The 13,692-nt window shown below is 33.6% G+C and overlaps 2 protein-coding genes and 3 pseudogenes across 2 annotated transcripts; 2 read left to right on the top strand and 3 right to left on the bottom strand.

Moving 5' to 3' along the window:
• The first annotated feature begins 1,301 nt into the window (after nucleotides 1–1,301).
• On the top strand, nucleotides 1,302–1,931 carry LOC138904247 (zeatin O-glucosyltransferase-like). The gene has a single exon (XM_070192752.1). It carries the CDS (start codon nucleotides 1,302–1,304, stop codon nucleotides 1,929–1,931), a length of 630 nt encoding a protein of 209 aa, XP_070048853.1.
• Nucleotides 1,932–2,882: 951 nt separating this feature from the next.
• Nucleotides 2,883–3,544, top strand: LOC117273676 (zeatin O-glucosyltransferase-like; annotated as a pseudogene).
• A 174-nt stretch (nucleotides 3,545–3,718) lies between these two features.
• On the bottom strand, nucleotides 3,719–6,346 carry LOC138906356 (zeatin O-xylosyltransferase-like). Its single transcript, XM_070194916.1, has 2 exons — nucleotides 5,811–6,346; nucleotides 3,719–5,693 (listed from the first exon to the last, which is right to left on the bottom strand). The coding sequence occupies exons 1-2, from the start codon at nucleotides 6,307–6,309 to the stop codon at nucleotides 4,690–4,692; spliced, it is 1,503 nt and encodes a 500-aa protein (XP_070051017.1). The 5' UTR covers nucleotides 6,310–6,346; the 3' UTR covers nucleotides 3,719–4,689.
• A 2,955-nt stretch (nucleotides 6,347–9,301) lies between these two features.
• LOC104094413 (acyltransferase Pun1-like) lies at nucleotides 9,302–11,064 on the bottom strand (annotated as a pseudogene).
• A 752-nt stretch (nucleotides 11,065–11,816) lies between these two features.
• LOC108942789 (uncharacterized) lies at nucleotides 11,817–13,150 on the bottom strand (annotated as a pseudogene).
• Between the last annotated feature and the right edge of the window lie 542 nt (nucleotides 13,151–13,692).

Here is a 13,692-nt window from a genome sequence, read left to right as displayed (position 1 = left end):
AGCACCCACATGCGGTCCCTCATGCGCAGGTGCGAAGACTATTTCATATATAAATCGTATAGTAACAGTCTATTATATATAAATTATATAGTGACAGTCTATTTTGTAGATATTTTGTATAGTGACAGTTTATTTCATATATATTTTGTATAGTGACAGTCTATTTAGTATATTTTTTGTATAATGACAGTTTATTTTATATAGTGACAGTCTATTGTATATAAATTATATAGTGACAGTCTATTTAGTATATATTTCAACATTATGTATAGCTATCTCAGAAAGAACAATCATAAAACTTCTATAATTCAAAAAGTGTATCATGTAAAATTATTGTATACAAATGGTATCATTTATGTATACTTAATATATAATGTATAAGAAGTATATATTCAGTGAGTTTACATTAAGTATACACTTATTATACAGTATACTTAGTTAGTATACCATGAATTATACAGTGTCACCATCCATTCTGATTGTTGTTATGAAGAAGGAGAAGCAATGTGAATTAAACAAAAGAATTGAGTTGTGAAGATTATAGAATCCGTGAAAATATATATATATTGAACCATGAGAATTTTGTAAGGCAAGATGAAATTTTGTATAAAATAAGAATGGAAGTAATGGAATAAAGACAATTTTGGAGTTTTGGCCCGAAAAGAAGTGCCGAGAGTTTGTATTATTGATTTTTATTACAATTATTTTTTTGGGTGAATGATTTGTTTCCAAGAAAGAAGACAAGATTGATATAATATAATAGATATCATTGTTAATGTGCTGTTTATTAACCATTTTCAACAAGACACGATTAAATAATATAATAGATTAATAAATATTGGAATAGATTCTGGATCATAATCCTTTTCAAAAGCAAAAAAAGAAAGAAGAGAAAAGATGGTAAGATTGTTTCTATGACAGTTGACTTGATAAATTTAATTTGAAGTAGTTAAATTGATCATATCTCTATTTTCATCCAGATATAGTTAGTAGTTACCAAAACATAACCGAGTATTATGAGGATTTATGGGGAAAAAAGTATTATGAGAATTTAACCTCTTATAAATAGTAAAAACGGGAAAAAAGAATGTTGATTAACATAATTTATTTGTTTTTGGCTACAAGTTGTAATGTGCAATTGTGGGCTAGCGATTGTTTATAATTTTTGCCGAGCGGCTAACTTTGTCAATCTCTCAATAAAAAAGTTCTCTAATCTATTCCTATTTAAACAATTTTAATTCATAACTTGTTACTACATATACAACAACTACTTTGTTGAAGTAATTGCCAACATCTGTTCAATGGCCAAAACTAGCAATCTTGACTTGGTTTTAGTAATGGTGCCACTTCCGGCACAAGGTCATCTGAACCAACTCCTCCACCTCTCGCGCCTCATCTCCGCCTATCACCTCCCACTCCATTACGTCGGAACCACCACGCACACCCGCCAAGCGAAAATTCGAGTTCAAGGGTGGGACCCACATTCCATATCTAACATCCATTTTCACAAATTTTCCACCCCATCTTACGAAATTCCACCTCCTAATCCACAATCCTCAACCAAATTTCCTTCCCAACTTATGCCATCTTTTCATGCCACGTGTCATCTCCGCGACCCAATCACTTCTCTTTTACGTGAACTCGCGAGGTGCAACAAACGAGTGATTGTTATTTATGATTCTTTAATAGCTTGGCTACTCCAAGATGCACCTTCTATAGCAAATGTTGAGTGCTATTGCTTTCGTAGCATCTCAGCTCTTAATATTCACTCACTCGCCCTGGATTTTGCTGGAAAATCTATTGACGCAAACCTTCCATCAATAGAAGGCTGCTTTACCCAAGAATTCTTAGAATTTTCCCGAGTACAAACAGAGTTCAGGGAAGTTATTGATTTATACCATTATTGCTGTAATATGGCCAAATTTTCATGACATTTTTCATGGCATAATATCCATTATAACAAAAATTATGGATCATGACATTTGCCATGACATAATATCCATTATTAGGCCAAGGATTTCTTGCTATAAATAGAGGAGTTTCTCCTCATTTGCAAACAAACCAATTCAAGAGCTTTTCACTCTTATCTTTCTTTCTCCTCCTTTTATTTCATTATAGAGTATTATGTAAGAGAGTGAGTGTTGGAAAACACTTGTGTGAACTCTTTCTTTGGAGTGATCTTGTGAGGTTATTCTCTTGGGGTATTTGGGATTAATTAGAGTATTTACTCTAATTTTGTACTCTCTTTTGTACTCTTGTTGGTATTGTAAAATTGCTCATCTCCGCTTGTGGACGCAGGTCATCTTGACCGAACCACGTTAAATTTGTGTCTTCTTTATATTCTTTAATTGCCGTTATTATCAACCTCAATTATCTTTGTTATTGTCATTATACCGTTGTTTGGCTAAATTTCGCACTACCCGGATTCCCGATCCTAACACTTGCCATGAAATTGAAGGATTGTATCTTGATTTGCTAGCAAAAGAATAACCTGTAAGTCATAAACAATGGGTTGTTGATCCATTAAACCCGGTGATACTAATATCTCATAAAAAAGGTTCAAATAAACGTCATAAATGCCTCAAGTGGCTCAACATTCAAGATCGAAATTCTGTCATATTTGTGTCGTTTGGAACAACGACTTCACTTTAAGATCATGAAATCAAAGAGTGTTATGAGATAGGATGTTGAGAGAATTAGATGGTTTTCTATTGAGTACATTGTTGAATATATATACAACAGTCTACAACACACTATAGAAGACTAAGGAGATAAGGTAACTAACAGAACAATCATATATCCTAAAATATAGCTAACGGAACTTAGTTATCCTAACTAATAGAGATTACTATCCTAACTTATAGAGATTGACCTTTATCTCTAACAAAGAGCTAGCAATGGGTTTGGAACAAAGCCAGCAAAAGTTCATATAGTTATTGCGAGATGCTGGGGATGTTAGAAAAGGTAGTTACCAAAAGGGTACGATGAAATATTGGAAGGAAGAGGGCATATAGTGAGAGATTGGGCTCCGAAATTGGAAATTTTGGGGCATTTATCGACAGGCAGATTCATGAGTCATTGCGGATGGAATTCTTGTATGGAAAGTATTTCAATGGGAGTGCCAATAGCAGCTTGGCCAATGCATTCGGATCAGCCAAGAAATGCGTTTTTGGTGACGGATGTGTTGAAAATTGGCATAGTGTTGAAGGATTGGGCACTCAGAAGTGAGTTGGTGACTTCAGTTATAGTAAAAGAATGTGTTAAAAGATTGATGGATTCAGTAGGAGATAAAATGAGCAAATCTGTGGTAGATGGTGATGGCAGTCGCAAGGAGATGAACTCTTTCATCGCACACATCACAAGATAAAACATTACTGTAGTTATTTATTTATACAGTAAATATAACTTGATGATAAAATTAATTACTTTGAACCTGTTTCATGTTCTGCCACAAAGAGTGTAGAATTTTGTTTTACTTTTACTTTGTCAAGGTTAAATGAACAAAGCACAAGCGTCAATGTCAATATTTTCGCTTTCTTTATTAGTTGGGCGGCCGTCGAGTAATTGAAAGAAGTCTCACATATTCACATACATGCATTTTTGAACGATTGCGTTAAATTGTCCAAATAATAAAAAATTAAGATATCAGATTTTCTAGATATATAATCGTATGCTTTTTGTTTCTTACAGTCTTTTATTTGGTGGACAGAAAAATATATCTGAACCAAAGTCAGTAAAAGTGATATACAGGCCATGAATAGAGAGAAATATATTTGAGAACATATACTAAGTAGATACATATGAGTGAGGGAGAATGAGTTTACAAAGTTTTGGTTCCAATACTGTTTTCACGGCTCAAACATGTGACCTTCTAGTCATCTTAAACAACTATTTTACTAGTTGTGCCAAAACTCTCCTTCTATCTATATAGTTTCCAAAATTTTTCAATACGGCGTAAAGAATTCTTAAGACTGTCAAATCGCTTAAATGCCAACTATCAAGAACTAGCTATAGTAAAAGTGAATCAACAATCTGAAAAATAATTTAAGTTATTTATTGCTACAACAAGTTAAAATCGCACTTATAATGTTAATTCTAAAATAATTTTTGATTTATATGCTAAATTCTTAAAGCAAATTATGACCTCTACATTATTTGATTTTCTCCATAATAATGAAGCTCAGGAAAACGACAATGCTAAACATGTAGCATTTGATCAAACCTTTAGCTTTCACTCTCTTATTAATTTCAACTTAATATCTTTTCTGTCCCTTACGTATACAATTATTGTCCTCTGAACTTATCTCAATATATTTATTGGCACATTCTATAAAACCCAGGCCTTTCGTTGGCAGACATACATTAAACAACCTCACATAAGGAGACAAACAATTGAAGCCAATTTAGCTTCCCAATGACTTAGAACATGGGTAAAGGCTATCAATTAGATCTCTCATAAACAAGTTGGTGCATCTCAATATTAAAATAAATTTAATTTCTATTTTTATGGTAACTTAGAACGAGTTGAGATTGTATGCACCGGTAGATATTTTTATATTGTCGTGCAATTTAACTGGTTATAATAAATTAATATTTTATTTTTTAAGTTATTGTGTTTTGACCTAATATATAGAGTTACTACGGTACTTGTTATTTTTTGACTGCAACATTCTGAAACTAAAGGTAAATTTATCTGGTAATATGAGCAACAAAGGAATCAACCTCCTTGCGGCTGGCGCCATTCTTAACTGATTTCTTCACTGCGCCACTCAACTCTGCCACTCTGCGCCTCAGCTCCTCTCCTTCTGCCGAATCCATCAAATTCCTCACTGCATTTTCTATTTTCACAGCACTCACTAATTCATGTCGATTTTCCCAATCTCTCACAACGATGCCAATTTTCAGCACTTCTGTCATCAGCACAGTGTTTCTTGGCTGATCCGAATGTATCGGCCAAGCAGCTATTGGAACTCCCATTGAAATGCTCTCAATACAAGAATTCCACCCGCAATGACTCATAAATCCGCCAATTGATTGATGTGCCAAGATTTCCAATTGGGGTGCCCAATCTTTTTCTATATACCCTTTTCCTTTTATTCTCTCTTCATACCCTTTTGGTAACTCAAAGTTACTTCCTTTTTTGACATTGTCACCCCCTTTTTTATCTGCTTCTCTTAGAACCCATATGAACTTTTGTCCACTTTGTTCTAATCCAAGTGCCAGCTCTTTGATTTGTTCATTTGATAGTGTAGTTGTGGACCCAAATGAAACATAAATCACTGAATTCAAATCTTGTTTATCAAGCCATGAAAATAAGTCATCTTTTTTATCCAATCCAGCTTTTTTCTTGGATATTTCCACTGGATTTAGTGGACCAATTGCCCATTGCTTGTTTTCTCTTTGTTTTTCTAGCAAATCAATAAAAACACCTTCTATTTCTTTGCAAGAATTATGAAGACCAATAGAATAAAAATCTCTTGCCTCACGCTGCAGCTTTATGTATTCCAAAGTTTCTGAATCAAACGTGTTTTCCCTCGGAGGAAGCTCTGCTATTATTTCAGCCTCTGGAGATGGAACTGGCTTTCTTGTTGTTTCCCAGGCGAATGACAGAGCAGTGAAAACAGAAATTGAGTGAAAACAGTAACATTCTGTTTTGGGCAATGAAACTGCATCTTGAACAACCCATGACATACCTGCAATATGGGTTCAACGAATTTAACTAAATTCGTGTAACAAAGCATAAATATATATATTCCTATGATTAAAAGTTGTATTCATCAGATTTAAATTCTGCACCCGTCTCTTTATACCTGAGTCATTAATGACCACTGTCCTTCTATATGTGCTTGAGATTTCTCGCAAAAAATCACGAATAGGCTCACGAAGTAGCAAAATGGATGTGAAAAATGAACCTTTTTTCTCCATTATTGACTCACCAGAGGAGTTCGTAAGAGTAGAGGAAGAACTAGAAGGTACAAGGTCATGAAATTGGATGGTCGGAAAATCAAGAATGTCCCAACCACATACTCGAAACTTTGCTTGTCGATTACTAGTGCTAGTGCCTAGGAAATATATGGGAATGTTGTAAGATGAGAGGAGACGAGAGAGATTGAGGAGGGGATTGAGATGTCCTTGTTCTAAATATGGCACTATTACTACTGCTATTTGAGATGCTTCATTGCAAATTTGGCCATGTTTTTGCAGATCTAAAGGGTTGGCCATTGAAGAGGTTTGATGTTTTCTGTAGTCTCTGTAATGTGGAGTGGTCAAACATGAAGGAAATTTTACAATTGTATAAGCAAAGGACATGTTAGCTTAGTATTTTTTATTAGAATAAGTTCTTATCCCAATATTAATCATTCTCATATACTGAAGAATATTTTTTCCTTGGTTGTATTACTTAAATCTTCAAACGTATGACATGTCAAACTGCTAAATTTGGAGTGCCCACCAAATGAGATTTTGTAAGTTCTTGCTAAATAATGCATAGTTCAAAGGTTTTTATTGTAATAATTCCTTTTGTGCAGAAGTTACATGATGTCATTCAAAACTAAAAAGAAAAAGGAAGGAGAGACAATTGTGCTTATTTTAGGTAAACTGGGCCAATTGACCTTTAGACATTATCAATTAACAAACTAAACATTATTGGTGGTGTTGTATCATCAAAATAATTATAAAAATTTCACTTGGTGTCTTAATTGTTCTCTCCCATTTGATTTGTACATTTTTTTTAAAAATAGTTTAACTAGTACTCGAAGTACAGATAACTTTTGGTATTTTCTTCCTCTTCCTCCTCCTTCTTCTACGAAAACAAAGGTGAGGGTGGATTTAGCTGTTTATGAGTAAGTTGGTTTATGGTATTTTACAGTAGTGGATTATCGTAGCTTTCTTTCTTTTTTTTGTTACTGCTTAGGGTTTCTTTTTCTTTTTCTTTTTCTTCTTCTTAATTGCAAAATGGGTTTGTTAGATTTGTTATTATTTTGACAAATTGATGATCGGGGTTTGTTTTTTAAGATATTTGGAGGTTTCTTTCAATTTCTCATTTGAAGTAGATTTAGGTATTGAATCGTGTGTTGAATTGTTGAAATTCGAAGAACAAGTTTGTGTTTATGAGAAATTTACACTTCAGACCTATTTGGCCTTGAGTGTGTGAAAATATTGATTGCACCTCAGACCTTAAGTGCATCTTAAATGCAATTTTTGTACTTTAGACTTAATTGGCCTCAAGTACATTGCTATTAAGACCAATTTTTTTCCCTTCAACTTCAAACCCGATAAGTCATAGATTAATCATAAAGTGGGTAGACTTGCAAATTTTTATACAAAGTGGTATAACTTTAATAGTGGTATAGATGCAAATACCCCGAACAATTAGTGAGGACCCTACAATATTCGCATTTTCTTTGATAAATATATGAGCTCCTCTAGTTCATGGCACTACTAGAAAAATGCAACGTTTTCAGGAAAAATTTCCACACATATATTATCAGTGGCAGTTTTCACTGCAATTTAGAAAAATTCAGTGCGAAATGGAAGGGTTTTCTTTTGCCTTTTTTTAAAAAACGTTCCCACAGACTATAGGTGGGAATTATTTGGTGCAAAAAAGAGTACAATTTGTTTCCCACCGAATCAGTGGGAAATACATTAGCAAAATTATTATATAAAATTGTTAAACTTTTTTCAATGAAACGGTGAGAATCTAAAGATAAAAAATTATTTTAATATTCCCACAAATGCAGTGGAAAATGGAAGGGTTTTCTTTTATCTTTTGTTTTTAAAACATTCCCACACACTATAGGTAGGAATTATTTGGCGCAAAAAAGCGTGCAATTTGTTTCCCACCGAATCAGTGGAAAATACATTAGGAAATTACTACATAAAATTATTAAACTCTTCCTAGTGAAACGGTGGGAATCTAAAGATAAACAATTATTTTAATGTTCCCGCAGATATAGTAAAAAATTCAAAATTTTGAAATTTAAATTTTGGTCCAAAAAACCCGCGAGGTTAAAAACATTTCACAAAAAAATGAATTTAATAAGTCAATTCCACAAATATTCCCAGTGAATCAGTGAGAATATCTTTCCTATTATAGTACATCCCTTCTTTTTTTTTTTTTCATTTTCACTCTCATTCTCTCCCATTCTCTTCTTTGCAAATCCTCCATTCTTGTCCAAGGAGCTTTCACTCCTGTAAAATCAAAGGTAATATCATATTCACTCATGTAAAATCAAAGGTTAGAGGATTATTATTAGATTTTGAACTCGATTTAGCTTTATGAAGCCTGAAAGCTTTTTCTTTCATATAATAGTTGTAACTTTTTTGCAGAATACTTTCAAACAATCGTTGGAGGAGTTCATTGAAAGCCAACCAACCGATGATCAAGGAAAGCCAATCCAACCATCCCAGGAAAGTTATATCGACTTGCGAAATTTCAAACAATCATTGGAGGAGTCCATTCAATTGGATAAGATTGAATGCTGAATTTTTTATTTGAGTGTTTAGTTGCATTATTGGTTTATTATATTTATGTTTTGATTGGATGTTTATGAAATGGATCAGAATCAATGCTGAATTTTGTATGTGAAAGTTTAATTGTATTTAGGCTTGTTGGTGGTGGTTGTATTTTTTGTTTGGTAGGTGGTGCAGTATAAAAAGCAGCACAATGCACAAAAATATTTTCCAGACTTCCCAACTGAATCCGTGGGAATGTTCATCCTTTTAGTTACAGATCTTGCATGATTCCCACTAATATCGGTAGGAAAGTTCATACTTTTGTTTTCATTACATGCATTTTTCCTACCATTTCCCTAGCTAATATATTAAAATAATAAAAATTACTAATAATACTTTCCACGGATTGCTGGTGGGAAACTTCATTATTTTTCCTATTAAATCTTCGTTGGGAAAATCGTGGGAAACTTCCCACTACTTCTCTGGGAAGTTTTCTCCCACCAGGACTTTTTCCGGTGATCCGTTTCGGTGGGAATGCGGTGTGAAAACTCAATTTTCTCACTAATTTCCCACTGATTTTGCCGTGAAAAACCCATGTGTTTCTAGTAGCGTGGCATCTGCATTTAAAGATGCTTGATTTATTTGACTTTCAACCTAAATTAATAATACTAATTAATTGGGACAATCAATTCAATAGAGGGATGCCTTTTCAATTATTTGATTTCTATAGTCCTTGTAACCAACAAATAGGACATACCTATTTGTGGAAGAGATTGATGAAAGTGCAACTGCAATTAGGTATTATAGTATTAGATTTGTCGTTGTCCTTAAAATGATCTATGCTCTGTACCAAAGTCCGTACTCTTTTCACATCTTTGAAAAACACAAATAGCAGTTTAAAAAATGCATTAATCTGCACCATTACCAGCTACAGATACATGAAGCAGCCAAAACGAAAGTCACAAAATTAAATGCTTTAGCACATGTTACAAGCTTACGGGACTTCAAACTATAAACATAAAAAGATTTAGGATGACCAAAAGATGGTTTAATGATTTGGAATTGGTATAGCAAATTCCAGAAGCTCTGGATCTCTTTCAAATATAGCCATGTCTTGTTCGCCCAGCATGACTATGGCTTCGACTCCGCCTCCACTTTGATTATCCATTAGAAAAAAATACTTATTAAAAGGACCAGTTGCCATGCTCACTCTAGCTGGCCGTCCCCATCCAAAGTCCATGTTATAAAAAGGAAATACTAGGACACTGGAACAAACATAATAATCAACTTCACTGCTACGGAATGGCGTCCTTCCTTTTTTCAAGTGAATCAACTACTTCTGAGATAATTGCATTTTTCGTAGCATTCTTTTGTTGGTCATGAAGTTTCTCTTTCTCCTTCCTCATTTCTCGTATCAATCTTGGACAATTTAGTTCCCTTTCATTAGTTGTTGTCACAAAAAAGCCAGAGATTACATTTCCACATGCATCGTAAGACAAAGGTGGGTTGAGCCTTTGACGCATATTTGCAACTTGAAACAAGGTAGATGGTTTAAATGAACCAACATTATTCTCTCTTCTTGCAGCTACAGCACATTTATAAAGAAGCGCGCTCACAACTTCAGTTCGGGTTGGATTCTGGACTCCTGATTCAAGAGAAATTTTTGCTTTGAGAGCGTTTACTTTAGTAGCAGGGAAAATAAGCCTTTTCCGTAGATATCCTGTTGGTTCTTCGTACTTGATACTTGATACAACAGAAGGATCATTACATTGGGGATAGATGGATTCTCCAACAAAGCGAGGAGACGGTGTTGCACTTATATCACGGCTCAAAACCCCCCAATTGTACAAGAAATTGCTGGCGGTGCAGCCGTCTCCAATCTTGTGTGATAAGCATGCACCAATTGCTATTCCTCCGCAATCAAAATAGCTTACCTGAGCTATAGCTAAATTTCCTTTATTGTGGTCGTGAGGTTTAGCTTGTGGAAAAACTACATGTTCTGCTTCAGTGTAAGGGTGTTTGAAAATTTCGGACATGGAACAATGGACACGAACGTTGGAGAGCTCAACTCCCGTGTCGTTACAATCAACAGAGGAATCATTCTTTAGTCGTCCAGCATAAGGATAATAGAATGAAAGTGTTTTAGAAAGAGATTTCTCTTGAGATACTAGGGTAGGTTCATATGACTTGTACGCAGCATAATTGCCAACTTTTGGGTAAAATAATGCAATAGGAATAGATATATGAATCACCTGATCAACGAAGGAAAGTTTGTGGGATTTAAGAGAAAGAGGAGTTGGAATGGAAGGTTTGATTATCTTCTTAGAATTCAAAGAAACAACTGTACCACCATTATGCTTTCAGGCCTTAAGCCACTGTACCACACACTTTGTTTTCTCGTTTGGCTAAGTAGTGTTATCATCTAGAGCATCTTCTATATAGTAATACTAGGTGAAAGTGGGTCCCAGTTGAAGTGGAGAAATTGACATAAATTAAGTTATGTTAATTAGCATTTGGACTTTATTTTATATAAGTATATGCATGATTAAGAAATTTAATTTTTAATTTGTCTACCATCATTAGAGAACTCGAATTAATGTTAGCCAACATGTTTGTAATAACGGTGGAATGCATGTGGAGCTAGAATTTTAACTTCTAAGTTCTGAATTTTAGAATGAGGGGCGGATGGAGAGTATAACTTACGGGTTTGGTCGAACACAGTAGCTTTCGTTCAAATCATGTATTTGTCTTAAGAAATTCATTGAATATTTATAAATTATTAATTTAGAACCTAGTAACTTAAAAGATTTAGAATCTCGAACCCATAAGTTTCAAATTCTGGCTCCGCCTCTTTCTAGAATAGCAACATAATGTGTTACTAATTAAGTTTTGGAGTTAATTTTTGTATAAATTTAATTAATAAATTTTTTAATATAAACACAGAGCTTGAACTAAGGGCATCTCCAACCCTTGCATCATTTTTTACACCATTTTGGTGTTTAGTTTTTACACCAAAATGGTGCAAAGTAACTCCAACCCATTATACTATTTTTTACACCAAAAAAGAATATTCTTTTTATATTCTTCTCTCTCTTCTATATTATATTATTTTCTTTATAAAATATATACTTTCTTTTTTCTTTTTTACATATTTATCCCATATAATTCATATTTCTTTCTTATATAATCATTTAATATAAAATTATTTTATACCTTTAATTTTTAAATAAATATAAATTATAAGAAAATATTATACATTATACATATTAATGTATAATTAAAATAAAAATAAAATCATTGATAATATATAATTAAATAAATATTATATTATGTAAAATTTTGTTTAATTTTTACATAAATATTCAACTTACAAGATTAGTATGTTGCTCCCATAAATGCTCTATTAATGCACTGCGAAGTGCAAAATGCGCATCTTTGTCCTTAATATTTTTGTGCCGAGCTAAAAATTGTTCAAATTGGTAATTTTCATCTACTACTATTTCTACTGTTGGAGTTGGACCTTCCCAAGCATCTTGAATTGGTGCATTAAGATCATGTTCATCCTCGATTATCATGTTGTGCAGTATAATACATGTAGTTAATATATCATGGAGCACTTCTTTCCTCCAAAAATATGACGGCCCTGCAATAATTGCAAAACGAGATTGCAAAACTCCGAATGCTTTTCGACATGATTCTTGTTTCATCGCGAAATATTTTTTCTTTTGAGAACGTGGCTCACAGATAGTTTGCACAATAGTAGACCATTTTGGATATATACCGTTGGCTAAATAGTAACCCAAATCATATTCTTTTCCTTGAATAACATAATGGGCGGGAGAAGCAATACCTTTAACAAGATTAGAAAATAAATGTGATGAGTCTAAAACATTAATGTCATTATTGGTGTCGGGCATACCAAAATATGCATGCCATATCCAAAGGTCATAATCAGCTACAGCTTCAAGAATAATTGTTAGGGATCCACTACGCCCTGCATATTGTCCAACCCATGCTGTTGGATAATTTTTCCATTTTCAATGCATGCAATCTAGACTACCTAGCATTCCTGGACAATCACGCTGCTCACCGATGTGAAGAAGCCTTGCAACATCGTTAGTTGTTGGTGATCTCAAATACTGCTCGCCAAAAACCTCTACGGTAGCTCGAAAAAATCTCTTCATACTTTCAATTAAGTTGACTCTCCAATTTTCACATATTCATCAGTGGCATCTGTTGGCAAACCGTATGTCAACATTCTAAAGACAACTATAACTTTTTGTAAACAAGATAATCCAAATCTACCCAGCGCATCAACGCGTTGTTCGAAGTACGTATCATGAGCTTTAATTGCATCAACAATACGAAGGAACGAATCTTGGGACATTCGATATCGACGACGAAACACACCATCATTAAAGCGTGGATCATCTGAAAAATAATCGAGAAATAAATTATTATCGGCAGCTTCACGATCTCGATTGATTACCAAATGACCTGGAACGGAGCCAACTCTGAAAACTTTATTATTTTGATATTCTTGCAAATGCTGCAACATATAGTTATCCCTGTAAATATTTTGCAAGATTACTTGATGCTCTTCGGCAATAGTATCATCTAAATCTAAAGATGATGATGATGATGATGAGCAATTTTCATCATTATTATTAGATGAACCTTCAGTATAGAAATTCATTTTCAAAAGACAAATATGGTTGGATTTGATTTTGAAATGAATTGGAAATCCTGAGTTATTTTCCTAAATGATGTTCATTTTTATAGATTGAAGATTGTGTAGAGATTAGGATGAAATCCATCTGACGGTTGAGATTAGGATAAAATTCATCCGACGGTTGAGATTAAGATGAAATACATCCAACGGTTGAGATAGGGATGAAATCTATCCTAATATTATCCGGTCAATAATTATGTCTATTTTATCTAGATAAGAAAAGGATGAAATTCATTTGACAGTTAAGATTAAGATGAAATACATCCAATGGTTGAGATTGGGATGAAATATATCCTAATATTATTCGGTCAATAATTATGTCTATTTTATCTCTACACATTGAAGAACGTGTAGAGATATTTTATCTAGATAAGATAAGGATGAAATCCATCTGACGGTGGAGATTAAGATGAAATCCATCCAACGGTTGAGATAAGGATGAAATCTAAGTACTCCCTCCGTTCAAATTTCTGTGAACCTGTTTGACTGGGCACGAAGTTTAAGAA

Source organism: Nicotiana tomentosiformis, chromosome 2 (assembly GCF_000390325.3).
Source record: "Nicotiana tomentosiformis chromosome 2, ASM39032v3, whole genome shotgun sequence".
Classification (NCBI taxonomy): Eukaryota; Viridiplantae; Streptophyta; class Magnoliopsida; order Solanales; family Solanaceae; genus Nicotiana; species Nicotiana tomentosiformis.
The sequence above is the reverse complement of the archived record's forward strand: the minus strand, read 5'-3'. Positions and strand labels throughout refer to the sequence as shown.

What these genes read in the sequence shown, in the direction of transcription:
- LOC138904247 (XM_070192752.1), top strand. Translation starts at nt 1,302, where the DNA reads ATGGCCAAAACTAGCAATCTTGACTTGGTTTTAGTAATGGTGCCACTT.
- LOC138906356 (XM_070194916.1), bottom strand. Translation starts at nt 6,309, where the DNA reads ATGTCCTTTGCTTATACAATTGTAAAATTTCCTTCATGTTTGACCACT. An exon ending in AGTGGTCATTAATGACTCAG is followed by an intron (nt 5,694 to 5,810) that starts GTATAAAGAGAC and finishes CCCATATTGCAG; the next exon opens with GTATGTCATGGGTTGTTCAA.